Here is a 19,736-nt window from a genome sequence, read left to right on the forward strand (position 1 = left end):
ATGCATATGCTGTGTTATGAACAGGAGACAGCATGACCACTATACAATGAGTTAAATAAATAAATGCATTAATTAATTAATAATAGTCATAATAACATAATAACAATAATAATATCATCATCACCATCATCACAATGAGTAATGTTTTCAGTTCACAACAGGCAAGTAAACAGGAAACATAGGATTGCATTGTAGCTGCTCCATTAAAACAAAAAGAGACATCTTGCAATTGCAGACACATGTTTGTCCACTGACCCATTCACATAACAACTGTGAGTTGGTTAGAAAACAGGATATTCAGTGAAGATTAAAGGACAATTTCACCTTCATAGACATGTGGGTTGAGTGAATACAGAAATATTAGTAGAACACATCAGTGAGAGTTTGAGCAAAATCGGACAATCCGTTAAAAAGTTATGAATTTTTGAAGTTTCTGCTCAGTCATGGCTGGATGAAAAGACTACTATAGCTTGTGATGTAACATGAGTACAATATAAAGAAAGAATAAAGAAAATTCAACATATTTCCATTTCTCTCGCATAACAAAAGAACACTCGACTTCTCTCTTTCAGAAGGCAAGGGGAATAATATTACCCTTAATATATGCCAGTAACAAGTCGAAGAAATGTGCACTTTATTCAAAAAGTAAAGTTTTGTGAAATTCTCTTTTTATTTTCCTTATATAGTTGTACGCATGTGAGATCATACACTGTAGTAGTCTTCTCTTTCAGCGGTGACTGCGCAGATACTTAAAATATTCGTAACTTTTGAACGGATTGTCCAATTTTCCTCAAACTTTCCCTGATGTGTTCTACTAATATTGCTGCATTCTCTCAATCCTTATATATATGAATGTGGACTTGTCCTTTAAACTTGGCAGGCAACCCAACATGGAAGAACCATTAAATTTTGCTTCCCAATAACTAATGCTTGTCCAGTGATTAATTGCTATCTACACTGTGTTAGGATTGCTGACCAACTGGGCTACCACAGGATTAAAAATATGCAGAAATCTTTTACTGATTGATACAACTTCTAAGTTAGCAGTTGATATCAGTAAAAAAGGTACATTGAATTCAAAATACCTTACAATGTCCTGCATTATGATTGTGCATGTATAGCTATCTTTTGCTTTTGCTTCTCAGGTTTTACCTCATTAATAAGTTGTCCAAATCGGATTGTCTTAACCCAAATGAAATAGGAGATTGAGAATCCACCTACCAAAGAAAGTTCCTTTGAGACAGCGTTATGGGTCAACTGGCTTGCACTGAACTTTAATACTCCAGAGAATGTGCTTACTGTATACGCCATATATTTCGCGAGTCTGAATTTTCGCGAATCGGGAATTCCCGACGATGTCGCGAGTGGTTAAATTCGCGATTGTGGAGGCCTGTACTGAACGTAGAAGTGTATACGCGTATGTCATATTCACCTCAGGATCAGAGTCAATATTTTCGCGTGTCTTTAATTTTGCAAATAGCACCTGACTCGCGAAATTCGCGAAAATAAAAACCTTGCGAAATATTCGGCGTATACAATTTATCTTTTAGGATTACTACAAAGTATCAATGCTCCAATGACCTTTTTGAGTAAACATGTACAAGCACAGGTTTTTCTTACACTTCCATGCACGTCGTGGGTAAAGATTGGAGCAAACCAAGCAAAATAAAAACAAGGGTTTTAAAAAAAAATCACTTATTCAATAAACTACTCCAACCTCCAGATAATGGAAGCAAAAGGATTACTCTATCAGAAAATAACAAGAACTTAATATCAGCCATGTTGACCCAAAACACAGATTTTTAGCTTGCAAGAGTCATTCTGAGCAGCTTTTTTTTTTTTTTTGAAGGTTTTGTGATGTGTGGCCATGTACAATATACATCACAGCAACACCACCAAGGACAGGAAAAAATAGGAACTTTATCTCATTTTTTTAAACAGAGCTCGCTGCGTATAGTATTGCCATGCTTATTGCAGGGATCTTATTAGCCAAGAGCTTTGAAAATACCCTCTCCTTAAAGTGCAATTCCATATCATCTTCACATTGATTTGAATAATCTAAAGTAAAAAATGAGACGGACTTTTATTAGCAAAAGTATCATTGCATTGCACTTAAAACATAAATAAGGAGGCCATAGAATTCGAAGGTTTCACATGCTTTTACCCTTTAGTTTAAACAGGTGGAAATGCAACTTTAATAGTATAGAGTATGGTGTCATCAACTCACAACTCTCCAACTGATTTGTTCACAAACACGTCATACAGATCTTGTTTCGGCTAATAATTTAGCAGGACTTATGACCTTTCTCCTTAAATGTTGTTGTTATTAAAGTTATTACCTTAAAAAACGAGAAAGAAGAAAAAGGTTTTATACATGATTTCTTGTCAAAATCAAATTTGTATGCATGTGAATGGAAGGCCTAAGAGGCAATGACATCATTAACTCATCTAATTTGCATATATTCGGCTGCTACTACTTTTGTATTCATATATGCAAACATATATTTTTAAATTCCTCGGCTCTATCATTTCAGGTTCAAGGTTGCTGAAACCTCTACAATTGTTTGAATACAATATATTCTCATCAACACAGTCTACTTGAACATGGTATGGACCTTCACTTTTAAAGGAGATTACAAAAAGGGCAACATTCTGCAAATCTGCGGAAATTCTGATCATATGAAGTGTTGCAGAGTTTTACTGCTGCATTTCACTTCAAGACATAATTCAGTGTATTTGTATACACCAAAGTCTCTAATATGACATATTAAACCTTGCACTTATCAGTGACGTTGCTACAAACTATGGAAAAGGTGTTGGCGACTAGAATGCAAAGTCAGTCAGGCACAACATTGGGAGATAAAGAAATAAAGAAACAACAAGATCAGAGTGAAGGGCAGAAAATTGTTTGAGGTGCAAAGGAAATAAATCACTATGCAAAAATAAAATTAGCACAATTTTGGCTTGATCCGACTCAAATAATTTAGGGAACAACATATTCCCAACTGAAAAAAAAAAAAACACTTTTATTCTTTTTTAGTTTGACAGGAAAGAGGTATTATAATGGCAATAAAAAATGAACTGCATATAAATGAAAAAAGCCACAAAACAATTTCAAGGTAAAAATAAAAAAATCAAGAAAGGCATTGAACAGACTTCTTGAAAGTAAAAATGATAGGGATAGCCACTGTCCCTGTAACACAATGGGCAGGATAACAATCCACCATTAGACACAGCCTCACATTGTCAGCAAAACAAATCTTACCACTCTCTGGGTGTCTGTTTTCTCCTGTAGAAGAGTTTATTTGACAGCATGGTGACCCAAGAATGGGTGAAGGCAGACGAACAGACAGACAAACAGATGGATGGATGGGACAAGAAGATGCAGTTTGTAATAAGAGAATGCAGGGGTGGAACAACAAACATGAATAGAAAATGGTTAGTGAGACGATGTTGGTTTAAAAGACTTTCTAGCCTACAGCACAAGACGCATAATGGTACGAGACACGTTCTCAAGCTATGCTCAAATGATGTGTACTTTATATCCCTAGCATGTTATCACAATGAAAAGCAGTATCTACCGTCAAGACTTCAAGACACTGCAGTATATTGTGGAATATAACCAGATAATGAAAGGATCAAGACAGTTCAAAAGGTTTCCAACACATAAGTTAGAACATGATGAGCGTGTACAATTTTGTACTTCAGTCATTTTACATCCTTGTAAAAAGATGCTTTAATATGAATATCAACTATCAATCACAACATCCTACCCCCTCCCCCAATAAAAGATGTAAACTTCACTCTAATACATGAATTCCCTGATGCCAGATGACAAAGAAATAGGTTTAGCTGCAAGTGAAATATCAAAGATGATACATACAGCACCTACAGTATTGACTTTTTCCTACCCCCAGCAAGAGCACTTCATCAAATTTACCTACAGTTAAAAGTTAAAGAAATGTAAATTCTGCTATTTCTCCTCTGAACATGAAATTATTCACCAAAGCTGATACATAGCATGAGCCATGATGGTACACCATTTAATGATTACACTTCCCCATAGGCAGGGTCTGTATATTACTCTGGCACACATGACTTTAAAACAGCAACAAAAAAAGAGTCTGTCTTCACATCTTTGCTTTTCCCTTCAAACTGATCCCTTCTGCCAGCACACAACCCCAATATAGAAAAGACCAATAAACCATCTCCCCCACATCTTGAACTCTCTTCAAAATTGGCTATGTGACACTTATTGGATTCAGAAGAGGCAAGAATTCAAATAAAAAAGGAGAAAGAAAATGAAATTAAATCCCAGTATCCCCCACCATGTCATGCAGACAGTAGCTACAAACATGAGATCACAGAGTGTTATGAACACTTCTTGTCAAACCTAGACATTCTAGATATTTTCATTGCAGCTTGCTCTAAACTACAGGAGCCAAAGTCAGGGAGACATGTGTAGCTGGGGTTCCATGATCGGAGATGAGTTGATCTGAGCAGGCCGCCACAGATAATTACAATCAAAAAGCAGTGCTGCACTTTTGAACATCTTGGGGAAAATGCACCATGTCTTCTATCCACAATGAGTGATGTGAAAACAACATGAATGTCTCCTGCAAGCCTGTCTCCCTCTTTCTTTGACAGTCATCTCTATTTTTTCAAATTCATGAAATTCCGTTGAGATGTTTTCATTATAACTGATTGCAGTTCAATCATTTACAATCTCTAATTTGTTTCTAATTACAAAATGATGCACTTCTGATATACATAGTCAAGCCTTCATCCAGACAAACAATAAAATGTTGTAAAATATCTGTCATGATGTGTTACATTCATGAACAATCAAACTATTTTTGCTTGAGATTCAGGCTTTAGTGTCTGTCATTATATAGAATAAAGGGTATGATTTTATTGTTGTTTGTAAAGTGACTGAATTGTGAACCCAAAGGACACGAAGAGCAATTCTCATTAGTTTATATTATGTCACTTTATCACCTGGCTTTAAAAACAAGTTGTCTGGTGCTGTTCAAAAGGACAAACTGTTTCTTTCAGGAAATCTTCAATATTATGAGATATTTCTTAAGGCAAGCTCTTCATATCCATTTCCCAAACATAAATAATGTTGAGACTAAAACAGTTTTTTAAAGGTCTGATGGTTTTGAATTCAGTGACGGAGTGTTTCAAACGGGCATGAATACAAAAATTTCTCCATTCTTAGAAAGAGTTTCATTGAGCATTGCCCAAACACTGACATAATGACATCAAATACCTTCACTTAAATACTACATGCTAATCTCAGTGCCTGCTATTTGTTCATTTTATTTCCATCTGTCTTCAGTTTCTCATTCCTTTCCCTTTCCATCCCTGTGTACATACCCTTTCACATTTCTCCTTCCTAGGTTCTGTAAACATGCAAGCAGTCTGTATGGGAATCATATCATTTGACATTTCTCTCAGCTGTATCATGAGACTTATATTCTTTGTCATTGATGACAATATCATGCATTCCCTACATCTTACTGCCCATGTTTGAGTACACTCCAAGTACCAAATTTATGGATTGTGGCAATGTTGATTTCCACGCACTTTTCTTGAACCTACTTCTTTGTTATGCAACCATTGATGAGGTTTACATATCTTGTACTGAATAATGGAATATGAATTTCATCATGGAGTGGACATGGTAAAGGTTGCTGGGATCAAAAGGAGACAGAGAAACAGGGGTGAGGAGAAAACATCCTGAAGCCAACCAAGCAGGCTAACTAAACAAGGGAGAGAATAGGCTCCTAATTGATCAGCATACACAAACACGGTATCCAAGGCAATTTGTGTGCCTCTTAGTGGCCTTTTCACCTGCCTCTATCACTGTAAACTTTCTACACTGTAAATCGTTTCACACAAAGTCTGAAATTCTGGCATATTTAAGCTCCTTTTCTTAAATAGAGGGCATGCTAAGAGGTCCAGGATAGTTCATGCACTGAGACATACAACTCCATATCTTCAGAGTCTGGATGACAAAACATAACCACAACCTGCAGCCCATGCAAAGATATAAGATATTGAATAAACCTGTGCTTCTTCTACTTTATTCCTACATTACATAGTTGAAATTATCGTCGCCGGTCACACGAACCGACGAATCCCTCAGGTTTGCGTAAGAATGACAATTCGAGAAAATCGCGTTTGAAGTTAACCCATTTTTGACTTATGGTTGCTACACTTTCATGTCTATAATTTCCAATTATTTTTGTAGTACCTCAGACTTCAATTCTTGCTCTACCTTGTGAAGTTTTTATCGAATTGTATTGTTAACAAATAAGCGGGAAATCGTCAAAGAGCTGCATGCATGTATTTTCGGTATGCAAAGAACGTTGTCATTTTCCATGTGTGTCCATATGTACATGTACATTGAGCGTTGTTATTGTCAACGCATGTATTACATAGTACGCGCACTGTGCGCGCGATCAATGAACTGTTGAATCTCAAAAAACTACACGCAAGTCAATGCGCACTGATTCGTCGGTTCAGTGACCGCGCGTACTAGTATGCGCGGTCACCGAACCGTCGAATCGCCTGATTGTTTCACACACGCGTCTATGGGGAAAACAAATAATTTTCACAAATGGAATTACATATTTCTACAAAAGTGATAACTACGTAAAAATTACACCGAATTACACACTGAGAATTTCAGAATATGTAGTATGGAATGTCTACTATCGAAATGATTGAAAATCTCAAAATCGAAAATTTGACCCAAAATTGAGTGCTTCGTCGGTTCGTGTGACCGGCGACGGTATGATGCCAAAGTATAATTACTTCAAAGAGGAAATTCAAATCTTAAATCATTCCCAAAACATAACATTTCCACTTTTCATATTAACTAAAGAGCTTCAAACACAAGCTCCCTGCTACAAAACCATGATGGTACTCTTCTCAGCAAATATGACTTTGACAGAAATGTGAAATTCTGTCTTGATTTGCTTGTTTAGAATATTAAAAACATGTGATGTAATTACCCATTTATACTGTAGATTATTCAAAATCTAAAATTTCCTTTACTAAAATATATGACTAGGATATCTGATGACCTGCTGTCTAAGTATTTAACCCGTTGAGGATGGACTGATTTTGCTACAACACGCATTTCCCATAGACACCTGCCCGAGTATACTCGGGACTCGTCCTTAACGGGTTAACAAACACCAATGTGTAAACATGGTGCTATGTGATTAATTAAACTGGAGGGTAGAGCCAATGATTCAGAAGTCAATTCGTCAAGGCTTCATAATTCATCCACAAAAATGACAGTTACTGATATATCGCAGGAGTCTGAATGAAATTTAGGAACAAACAAACTTCTTCCAAGCAAATGAATGACACTCTTAAACATTCCTATTTGACAAATAGATATTGGTTAAGGGTGAACACGTTGGATTCTGAAAGGTACTTGATGACAAACACTGAAATCATTGCTAACCAGCAGCGGAAGAGCTGTGTGTGGGGTGCTGGCATACCCCTACAGCAGTACGCTGTCTAAGAACAAATGTCAAAGCACTAAGGTAATGTGGAATCTAATCAGGAGCAAAATGGATATAAACTTGGCGATATGCTGGGCTTATTACAGCAGTGACACGGCCCATTGACAAACTACTCTGGAGATGTGATCATTTTGATTATCCCATTATGCCTACACAGGGTGCAGGAGTAGGCTTTATGCCCGGATTATTAGGTTTGTTATGAAGCAGAGGGCAACTAATAGGTAACTGTGGAACCATCATGTTTCTATATCACATTCATAATGCCATCTGTGTATTGAGAGGGCATACGCATTACAACCTTGCATGAGACAGCAACATTCTGGCCTAACAACATACATGTCTTTGACAGCTTGGATGGATGTCTAAAGCATGGCATAGAATTTCAGAGTACCAGCAGTATCAGGAAGAATTACACACAACCTCTTAAATTACCAATGAAACAACTATTACAGAAATGGCAACAATACTCACAAACTTAATGGCACACAAACTATCATATGTGAAGGCAATGACATTAATTCCTATGAAATGTGTAGTCAATTTTATCTTTGAAAATTACTTGTAAATCAGTTTTCAAGTATTAATCACATTTATTTCTATACTGATCAACATACAAGAGTGTGGGTGAAAACATGAACAGAATTTGGGGGAAAAACAAGGTCTGAGGAAGAAAAAAAGTAGGACTATTAAAGATCTATAGGACACAAATTCAGCCTGTAAATATGAAATGAATGTTAATCAACAGGTCTGAAGATGACTTGTGAGGGGTGAGAAATGGAAATAATATCTGAGAAATGGAAATAATGTCCATTTCTTTCATGAAACAGTAGACAGGAAAGAAGGACCACCAAAATACTACTGTGAATGTAGGGCTAAAACAATCTTAGAAAAGGGGGAGGGGAGTGAACATAGAACAAAAAGAAAATTGCAAGCAGAACCAAGGAAGAAATACATATTGAAACAAAAACAAAAAAAAAAAAACTAGGTATAAGCTGAGAAATTTATGGAAACTGTAAGAACTTGCATAAATGAAGAAAAAAAAAAGAGAGCATATGACCATCAATATGCATGTGAATCCATTCCTCACATAGAGAATTCAGCAAAGCTGACTATTCTTTCCTTATAAATGATGCTGTCATATAAATACAGCACTGCCATTGTGCTATTAGGGTATTCGAGGCACCCTAGTTTCTGCAATATCAACCTAAGTTATCTGAGATAAGCATATTTTGAGCATGGGTTCATTTTTTGTTCTTGTTTATCGTAGCAAGTACCTCACACGTAATGTGATATGTTGACTTACATCTGACTCAACATCCGTCAGTGTCTGAGTGAGAGTGATGTTGAAGACTGCATGTGACCTGCTGCTCTCTGAATTCATGTTGGTGGCAGCCACTGTCCGAGACTTGTTCCCTTCTGACATCAAGGCTTCAATATTCTACAATCACACAAATAGGAGAGATGTCACTGCAATAACGTCATAAGCAAAGATGGGACGAGACACAAAATGGGGCAAGTCAAATTGCTCTGTCATCAGCCTTCAGCAAATTAATGTGAAATATCATTGGATGCTCATGCTGACACTTCTAAAAAGAGCAAACACAAACAAATAGAAATGGGACAAAATATATGAAAGTCAGATTTCACATACTTTCATGGACAAGGTGACAATATCACTATTTCGTTGCAATGGGCAAGTACTTGAAATTCAGTTTCTTTTCTTTCTTTTTTTTTACTTTCAGTGAGATTTGAATGAAATTTTCTCTAATTTGTCTCTTTTTATCACTGTCAAACTCAACATGGATACCAAGTTCACCTGATGGAAGTGTATGATATTGAACTCAAAAGTCAGGCTCATAAAGCTTCTTGAGAGGAAATAACAGAGACAACTTGCGTTCACACATACTTTTATACAGCTTTTAACAAATAGTTGGTTTTTCTTCAGCCACATGATAAAGCTCTGTAATAAACACCACAAGTATAATGTATTAAACAATTTTAAAGAAGTCAGTTGGACCAAATAATGGGTTTCTATGGTGAAGTACTATACTTAGTGATCTACATACAGGAGTATGAAACTTTGAGGATATTATTCCATTTTTTTTCCATAAAAAAATCTCGATATAACCTTACTTTCATTTGTAAGAACATCTAACTTCCTATGGATGTTTTCATTGGTAGCAAAGATAAACAAGTTTTCCAGACTTTCAGCGAAAGTGCTTGGCAACTTCATGAAAGCTCAGAGAAAGACTGAAAATGGAAAACCTCATCTCTGAAGTGCATTAAAATACAGAATCTCCATCATTCTTTCACCAGTCTTTGCCAATGTAAACACTCACTCACCTCTCACTCATGCAAACTCTGGGTTCTAGTCATGTGACCCCCTCCCCCTTGTTATATGCAAGCATGAATGTTAAGTAGCTGGTTACATCCTGCACTTGTTTGTGGATTTCTCATGCCCATTTCATGAGTTTGGAGTTTCCCAAGAGACATGTTCACTACTTGTCAAAAAGTGTAAACATTTTTCAGGGCAGGCAAACTCCCATGCTGGACCTCAATACCAATACCTAGGTTTGTTTGATTTTAGCTTTTGCAAATGCTGATGGGGCACATTTCTTGTATATAATGAGTCTACAATCATGAATAAAAACACATGGATGATAAAGTATGTAAGGTCTTACAATATAAAAACAAATGAAGTAATGGAGGAGGTCTGACACTGTGTATACCACTCCATAAAAAACTATTTACATCTGGGCAAATGCGATTTTGATAATACTGTTGACTTGATGCAATTTTAACATGATTTATCATTTTGTAATCATTGTATATACCACACATTTCACAATTCTATAATATGTCATGGATTGGGACTCATAAAACAGTTTTGCAAGAGGTTGATTTTGCAATGATCAAGAACCACTGTAACAGAATGAAAAAGAAGTGTTAGCTCTTTTCAAGACAAAAGTTAGCAATTTCTCATCTAGGTAGCTTTAATATACAACATTTGTGTTCCAAGAGGAAACAGTTTTGCAAGTTGTTTATTTGGCATAAATCAGGTGACTTGTGAAACTCACAAAAATAAAACATGGTAAAATACATCACCTATACAGTATCAAAAATGCACACAAACATGGCATATCAAACCTAAATCATGTGTTCAGCAAAAAGGCCTTCACACATTTCTAATCAGGCAAAAACTTAAACTGACATTGTAGTGACAGAAAGTGACATTCTCTTTACCTGGACAATACATCATAATCATTGGCGATAGTATACAAATGACGCGCAGGTCTGAGTGCGTCAGTCGGAATTGTGTGCATAAAGTAACTATGGAATGCTTAACCCACGAGGCGAAGCCGAGTGGATTTAGGCTAAATTCCAAAAACTGATGCATGGTTGTATTAGCCAATAGGTGTCTCGTACTGAGTGCGCGAACGCTTGCTTAGTGCTTGAACCTTTGTTACAAGTGCGCGTACTCTTGCTACAAGTGCGCGATAACATGTTTACCACTGTGACTCAGCATGCGGCCAGTAAAAATCAACACATAGCTCTCGACCAATGAGATTGCAGGATTCTATAATCCATTAAGACCCCGTTTACAGTGCGGGGCCGGGCTCAGCCGCGGCCGAGCCCGGCCTCAATTGCGCGGCCGAGCCTCGCAATTTTGTCCGTTTACACTGCTGGGCTCGGCCGCGCTTTTGATTCAAACCTTTCAATATCTTGTCGTAGTAAACAAACGCAATTTCGTATTGTCTGGTTTTCAGACCCTTTGCCAACTGAATTCCGTGCCGACAGAGTCGCCGTACGGGCAAAGGCCTTTGCCGAAGGAAAACATCCTTTGCAGGACAAAACCACCTTAAACTATGCTAGTTTTCGACGTTGAGGGGGTTAATATCCTGATTAGCGAAATATACAAGCAGAGGGTTTGGAAGCAAGACTAAAAGTGGCCGCGCAATTGGCCGCGCATTTGGCCCAGTTTGCGTTTACACCAAGAAAAGGCCGGGCTCGGCCGTGGCTTGGCCGCGGCCGAGACCACCTCCAGAGCGAGGCCAAATGCGAGGCCAATTTTGGCCTCGCATTTGGCCTTTTGCGCGTTTACACTGAAGCGGGGCTGGGCAAGGCCGCGGCCAAGCCGCGGCCGAGCCTCGCACTGTAAACGGGGTCTATATCTTTTAACTTTCGAGACTTCAAAACTTAAATGCAGACATAACACTATGTCTTTGTACTGATCTGTATAGAAACAAAATCTTTTTGCAAAGGAGATTGATTTTCCATCTCTACATTATTCCATATTACCTCAAATCTGTCAATATATCAGATACTATTCCTTATAACTAGAGAAGCACTGTGAGAGCGAAGACCTCTGCCAAGCATGCAGCTCATTTCCACCATTGATCTTGTTCTTCCATAGAGATATCAGTGATTTCCACCCATACGTACTTAATACAGCATTGTGTGCTGAGAGTCGCCTGATTTCCCAATATAGAAGCCTTTGTTACGTCATAAACCCTCAGCTGCACGACGCGCCTCGCCCTAGCAGAAACTAGAGCACGTACTTTAGTGTGCGCATGCAAACCTCAAATACGTGCAGCCTGAACTCCCAAGTTCATTGACCCTATCTGCCAAAATACCAAAAATCCTTCATAAATTCCCAAAAAATTCTTGGATCACTACCAAAAGTTAATCGTTTGTTACTTGTGTCATTCTAAATCTTTCCTGCAAAATACTTTTTGAGTTATTTTGCACACGGACAAACAAACGAACAAACCAATGGTAACGAAAACATAACCTCCTCCCTTGGCGGAGGTAATAATAGTGGCTACTTGTATAGTGCACAGGTCCACTTTTCAGTGCTCATGGCACATGTATTATTAATGCATTTATTAAAACCTCAATGATGAATTGGTGGTAATATCTGGTTGTTTTTATCATTTTTTCTCTTAGTTTCTTAGGTATGTCATGGTTGTTCCTTGGTCAGGTAAATCATCCACAAGGTTAAGGGAAGCTTGGAGCCTAGATGATAACTTATAGAAGAAACGTGGAAATCTGAAATGAATCAGGTAGCCTCCTTAATTACCATCGCAAAGGAAGTTATGTTTATGGCGATGTTTGTTAATTTGTTTGTCTGTGTGCAAAATAACTCAAAGAGTTGTGAACACATCTGGATGAAACTTGCATGAAAAGTTCATGACACAAGGAACAGATTATTAAATTTTGGTAGTGATCTGGGAATTTGTATAAATTTTTGAAGAATTATTTATCTTTTGACAGATAGGGTGAATGAACTTGGGAGTTCAAGCTGCACATATCTGAGGCTTGAATATACACAGTACATGCTCTAAAGCACGTTCTCTGCTTGGGCAAGGCTCCGTGCAGCTAGAAACTGATGAAGTAAACAAAAGGTTTCCTATATTGGGAAATTGGGCAATTTTCAGTATGCACCACAAGGGGAAATGAGCTGACAAAGAGAGCTGCTTGGTGGAGGTCTGTGCTTTCTGAGTGCTTTTCTACTTTCATTTGTTTTTTCTTTTCATCTGGATTTGTGCACTTATTGAAAACACTTCCAACTTCCTTCTCAGTTTTATAAATGTATTTCAAAACCTCTTACCCCCTCCCAGACCCCCCTTTCTCTCTCATTCTCTCAATCTCTCTCTCCCTCTCCTTCCCCCTCCTTCATCTTGACCAAATGCTGAACCCGCTACTCAGCCCAAATCTCTGAGGCTACGGTATCAGATGTCCATACCACAGCATACCCCATGAATACAAAATTCAATTTCAGGCCAATCTTGAATTTCACCTTGGTCTGCCAGAAGATGATAGAAAGGACAGGCTGTTTCCCCTAAGAAAACAGTCACTGTAATAACCGACTCCAAACCCATGCTTCCCTCCAGTCAGTTCCTCTCATGTGTGACAATATGTCACCCGTCCCGCTTCTCTTCCCACATATTTCCTCTTTTTCTCTCCCTCTTTCCTGAGTAAAGTCATGTCGGACTATTTCCTGTTTGGGAAACACTCTACAGGTATTCAGTTAGAGTGTAATCATAGGACAGATTATGGACAAAGTAACCTAAATGACTCAGCTTTTGAAGTGACAAGTGAGTTAATTACAAGTTTGAAACAGTTGATTTTTAACACAAAAAGTCATTCATAATTTCAGGTTACACTGTATTATTCAAAGTCATTCATAATATCAGATTCATCTTCAATTTTGTGATACAAATTTTGGCATGTACAATGAGTACTAGTGTGTGTTCACATCTTATACCATTCACTCTTTTTAAGTGCAAGTTACCATAATAGTAATCAATGTGTTCTTGAATATTTACACGGCTTCAATTTCTTTTCTTTTCTTTTCTTTTCTTTTATTTTTTTTTGGAAGAACAGCTTGTTTTACAGCTGTAACCACTGGTTTCTAAGTATGTAAAGGATATTCTTTATAATTCATTCATATATTCATGTGTCTTACTATTCATTATTATCTTATTGATATGATATAGATATTACACCATGAACTGTGATGGACGAGGAGAGACGTTTGGCCATGCTGCCATTTTGAGCCATGCTCTGAAAAATATCTCCTGTCCCACTGTTGAGTTGCTGGTTCCAATAATACCAGGACGCTCAGTGGCTTTCAAGTATAGGATGAAGGAGATCACATTACAATGTGGCTCAGCACTGCAGGTAATACATTCCACAGGCTTGTTTACATCTGCTTTCTCACCCATCTGAAGAATTCTCTGGTCGGAAAAGAGACCAATTTGTTCACATATATTTTCAAATATTAAAATTTTACGCTTGTCATGATTTAACAAAGTTTGTTCATGACAATTAAACTTAAAAAGAAAATTGCAAGACTTGCCCATGATAGCAACAATCATTTTGAACAACCCGACTCAAAGTTTTGAAATGTGTTCAGTAGACACAGGAGCATTGGAAAGCTCGTCACTCAGTCTTCAAGGAACGATATCCATGACTCATTTAAATGCATCCAAATATTCCAGCCTATTCCCTGATGTACTGACAATCATCGCTCACTACTGACACCTAAAGGCAGGCAATGACAGCAGCTTGTTCTTAGACTGAAAATACTTGCTCACAGCAAACGTTTCTTTACATCACTGACTCATAAGACATTTCTAGCTTGATATTGATGTGTAATCTTTGGTATCCAAAAACATGAATTTGTTCATATTTTTCAATATTGAGTAGTCCCTCTCAAAATGATAACTGACTATCACTTGACTAGACAGTGCTGTCACAAACTTAGGAATATGCTGGCACTACTGCTGATATATGTATAGCTGTGCAAAATTTGTTTTCAAGACATATCAATTGCTGTTTTTCATCCGTAAGTTGTTTCTTTACTAATGGTGACTTGAAAAAAAGATGCTTTCTGGAGCAAACAAAATGTGGGCTATTACTTATAGTTTGATTGAATTACCTTGTAACATAAATATCAAAATAATTCAAAAAGCTCTTATTGCTCTACTCTAATGTAGTCAAACTACCTTTTGATTGTGGTTGCGCAATGGCAGTTATATTCTATTCTTTCAAGGCCAGTGATAAGGTATCTTTTGATACATATTTGAACAAAGAGATTCAAACCTAGCTCCACATGCATTGCGCATGAAAGTGTCCACACTGCAGCAGATTGTGCAGGCTCAAATTACATCTTTGTAATCAATATTATTGAATGACAAAAATATTTTTTTCACTCATAAAAGAAGTAAATCTTTGAAAAATAACTATTGGGCTGGCAGGACACAGCAAAAGACCTTGCTATGTCTCAAAAATCTAGTTTCTATTACTGGCTACAAACTACCAGTAGCTGGTTTCAGTTCTCAAGTATCTCCATGCAATCACAAATCACTTATTTTGGAAGCTGTAAATGTACACTGTGATGTGATTATGACTCAAATGACAATAACTCAAACCGTATCATATTTCAGAATACCGGGAGACACATATACATGGGAGAAAAAAAAAATATCTCTTTGGTGTTCTTACAGACACTTTGCTCCTACTGATGTGCCACTACAATCACATTACTAAAAATTTGCATGTACATATTTCCCAGATTGTACCCAACAATGCATGCAGGTAAGCATCATAAAAATGTATGTACATAACTAGAATGGAATGCGATGTCTTTAGTGATGAAATCAATTTACAAGGCATTTGTTCCATACTTTACATTAGAATTTTTAAGAAATCAAATGCTTGAAATTGAGCTCTGATGTGAACACATTCAACACTAGAAGTTCTCATGCCATCACATACGAGAAACTTGAGATAAATTGGTACATCTCAGCAGTTAATAAACAAACAAAACATCATCGGGCTGTAGTCCCCTTTCACACTCTCCTCCTGTTCTTATTGGGAAATATTGTTACCACTACTTTAATGAGGGTGACCTTTCTAATTCACACTGCAATGAAACTTAAAATTATCATAATGTAATAGCTTTTGAGAAAAGTTTGTGCCAGTATAGTGTGCATGCAAGATAGGTATGGTAGTCTGTATAAAATCACTGATGTAACTTCAGAACAATTGCCTGAATGGCTAACTGCAAATCACATTGTGCGTGTGGCCACTGATAGTAATCTGAATATCAAGTGACAGATATTGCAAGTTTCCTACTGCACTCCAGTGTGCAATATTTCCGATAATGTTTCAGGTGGGTATTGACACAGTTGCTGCACAATTTTCCCCGTAATTAATGTCACTCTCTCTCTCTCTCTCTTGCTCTCTCTCTCTCTCTCTCTCTCTCTCTCTCTCTCATTCAGGTAAGGCGCACAACTTTACCTGTACATACAAGTGTAGGTTCTGTAGAACGAGGAGTCCACATGAATTTTGCCCACAAGGCAAGTGCCATAATGTCTCGCCCATTCGTGTACAAGAAATTGTACGTGAATGGGATATAACAGATAAAAAGAAAGACAGATAAAAAGAGACATAAACGGGTAAAAATTTATGGCAAAAAAGAAACGTGCCATAAAAACTTAACATTGGCTCTAAAAGTTTGTTGACCCATGCTTGTGACCATTGACCTTGTGGTGACCATCCACTCCCCAAGGGACATCTACCATCCAAGTTTAGTCACAAATGGAGTTATGGATCAAAAGTTATGACCCATAATATAAACGCGCCACAAAAACTTAACATTGGGCTCTAAAAGTTTGTTGACCCCTGCTTGTGACCTTTGACCCTGTGGTGATCATCCACTCCCCAAGGGACATCTACCATCCAAGTTTAGTCACAAAAGGACCTATGGATCAAAAGTTATGACCCATAATAGAAACGCGCCATAAAAACTTAACATTGGGCCATAAAGTTCATTGACCCCTGCCTGACAGCTTTGACCTTAAGGTGACCTTCATATACAGTTGAACCTCTCGTATCCGGACAAGTCGGGACCGGGGCTCATCCGGATAAGGGATTTGGCCGGATACGGGAGACTCAATGCTTTATACATGTACATATATATACATACACATGTACTGATGTAGCCCATTGTAGTACCACATGTAGTAATGTGTATACTGCAACCTTTTCATTGTTACATTTGGGGATGTTTCGGGATGTTGAAATGTCTGAAGGTAAGCAATTTGGAAGGAAATTTGATGCAATGTATGTTAATCATATTGGAAGTAATATGTAATTCATGTGTGTTTGGGTAGGAGTTCTCAAGGAGTTGGGAATCCCCCTTTCTTCCCGTAATTATAAAAAAAAAAAATCACGGCGAGATTGCGTCCGGATAATAGATAGATCCGGATAAAGGGAGGCCGGATAATAGAGGTTCAACTGTATGGTAAAATGTGAAACTTTGTATGACCCCTCTTCCCTCGAAGTTTGATTGCAATCGAAGCCCAGAGTAAAGATTTATTGAAGTTTTTGTAGCATTATGGACAGACGACGGACGGACGGACAGACGGACGGACGGACGACGGACGGACGACGGACGGACAGACGCCACAGGCGATCCCTTATTCTCCCCTCACCTCCGGTGGGCTCGACAAAAAATGCCATTTGCAGCTGACCAACGAAAACAGTCCTTCCATAATTGCTTAGAGAAATATTACAGAAGCATGTCAAATTTCAGTTGACAGCAGTTGTTCATATATAATTTCATTAGATCCTTCAGCTATGGAGAATCTTCACATTTATGAACCAAATCTTGTTCTTCCATAGAGATATCAGTGATTTCCACCCATACATACTTATAGCATTGTGTGCTGAAAGCTGCCCGATTTCCCAATATAGAAGCCTTTGTTACGTCATAAACCCTCAGCTGCACGGCGCGCCTCGCCCTCGCAGAAACTAGAGCACGCACTTTAGTGCGCGCATGCAAACCTCAAATATGCGCAGCCTGAACTCCAAAGTTCAGTGACCCTACCTACCAAAATATTAAAAATCCTTCATATATTCCCCAAAAATTCTCGGATCACTACCAAAAGTTAATCATTTGTTACTCGTGTCATTCTCAACTTTTCCTGCAAGTTTCATCCCAATCCGTTAACTACATTTTTAGTTATTTTGCACACGGACAAACGAACAAACAAGCCAACGGTAACGAAAACATAACCTCCTCCCTTGGCGGAGGTAATGAACTATATACAAGCATTATGGCATAGTGCTCTAGATTTGAATAACTACCACTAAAACCTTTGAAAAGTGTGACAGTCATTCACACTGGGGCAAGAATGTAATTGTAAGAAATAGCCATACTGTTTAGTGCTTCTTCATGGTACAGGTGTTTCATACCTTTCAAACCTCTAAATATGAAACATTAGCTGAAACTGACCTTTCACATGTTTATTTTACTTGAGTGCCTTTACAAAAAGGTTATGTTCTGTTTTTGTTTGCTTTATTTTTTGCATCATTAAAAGTAGAGATTACAATGTAGCCTTTGACTTGTGATATCTAAAAATTGCAGGTTCAAATACCAGCTTTTATTTTTTGAGGCAAGCTTTAATTGCAACAATTCAAAGTATTTTCACACTTACACTGGTAGCAGTACATTTTTTAAATAGATATTTTCATTCAAATTGTATTTTCCATAAATTGTAATGTCACAACTTCTGTAGCATACACTGTACTTGTATACACTATCCAGTGAGTCTACCTTTTCCCCAATCAGGACTTCCTGACAATTTCGTTACGTATTTAAATTTGCGAATAGCACCTGACTCACAAAATTAATGAAAATAAAAACCGCAAGAAATATTTGGCGTATATAATACTCACATACACTTCTACAGCTCACAAGACAGTTTATAGCTTCACTTTTCAGGTTTCTGTATGGCTGTTACTGGAGTATCCCACAAGGTAAAACATTACTTCCTATGCTTTTCTATCAGCAAACATCTGGCTACTTTGCTAGTCTTGAGTGGATAAGGACACATCTAATATGTCTGGCACTGACAACCACTTGTAGCCTCTCTCAGGCTTGACCACAGGCTGACCACTGGTAATGACCGTTCGACAGACATGAGAGAGCATGGCCTTAGGATGCTAATAACCTGTCACTCTGTGTTCTATTCCTAATCCTTCTCGTGATGGGAACAACCTGCGCCCACTTGCTGTATGAGGAATAACTTGACGTTAAGCAGTGAAGTGCTTATAAAAACTATAGATGATTAGAATGTGCCATTACACAAGGCCTCTTATACAGACAGCATTTATACCGAACACACAGACACACATAGGCCTATACACAAACACACATACACAGACCATAACAGCAAAACCTACTGTTAAATAAGTCACTATACATAGTAGGGCATTTGATTTGTAGTTGTTTGATGACTGAGAAGTAGACTATTATTTTTTTTTTCTTTCTACCGGGCAGGAAACTGAAATAAAATGCTTGAGGGAAAATATAAATGCTCACTGAGAATTTTCCACCTTATTCTAAAACCTAATCAGGAGGTCTTACAAAGGGCTTTGACAAAAATAAAGAGAAAAAGGGGCTAGGAAAAAAGAAAAGGCGAGTACACTTAACTTGTTTACTATGAGGAAAGCAGAGGTTGTGGCTATCATTATCGCATGTGGTTGTTGTCAGATTCCAAAGAATAGGAAGATATTTGCCTATTTCCTGACCACAACAAAACGTGTTTACATTAATTCACTTAAACTACCTAGACGATGATATCAGCACAAAATGAATAAACAGCAGATCAGAAAGCA

The 19,736-nt window shown here is 37.6% G+C and overlaps 1 protein-coding gene across 1 annotated transcript in view; it reads right to left on the reverse strand.

Annotated features, from left to right (window-relative positions):
- Positions 1-19,736, reverse strand: part of LOC140239567 (kinesin-like protein KIF13A) — a 100,478-nt gene that overhangs the window by 52,278 nt on the left and 28,464 nt on the right. The window contains exons 5-6 of the mRNA XM_072319399.1: positions 8,848-8,982; positions 3,266-3,289 (exon numbers count right to left, since the gene is read on the reverse strand). Coding sequence (XP_072175500.1) covers positions 3,266-3,289; positions 8,848-8,982 — 159 coding nt within the window. The remainder of the gene's footprint in view (positions 1-3,265; positions 3,290-8,847; positions 8,983-19,736) is intronic.

Source organism: Diadema setosum, chromosome 16 (assembly GCF_964275005.1).
Source record: "Diadema setosum chromosome 16, eeDiaSeto1, whole genome shotgun sequence".
In the NCBI taxonomy this organism is placed as follows: Eukaryota; Metazoa; Echinodermata; class Echinoidea; order Diadematoida; family Diadematidae; genus Diadema; species Diadema setosum.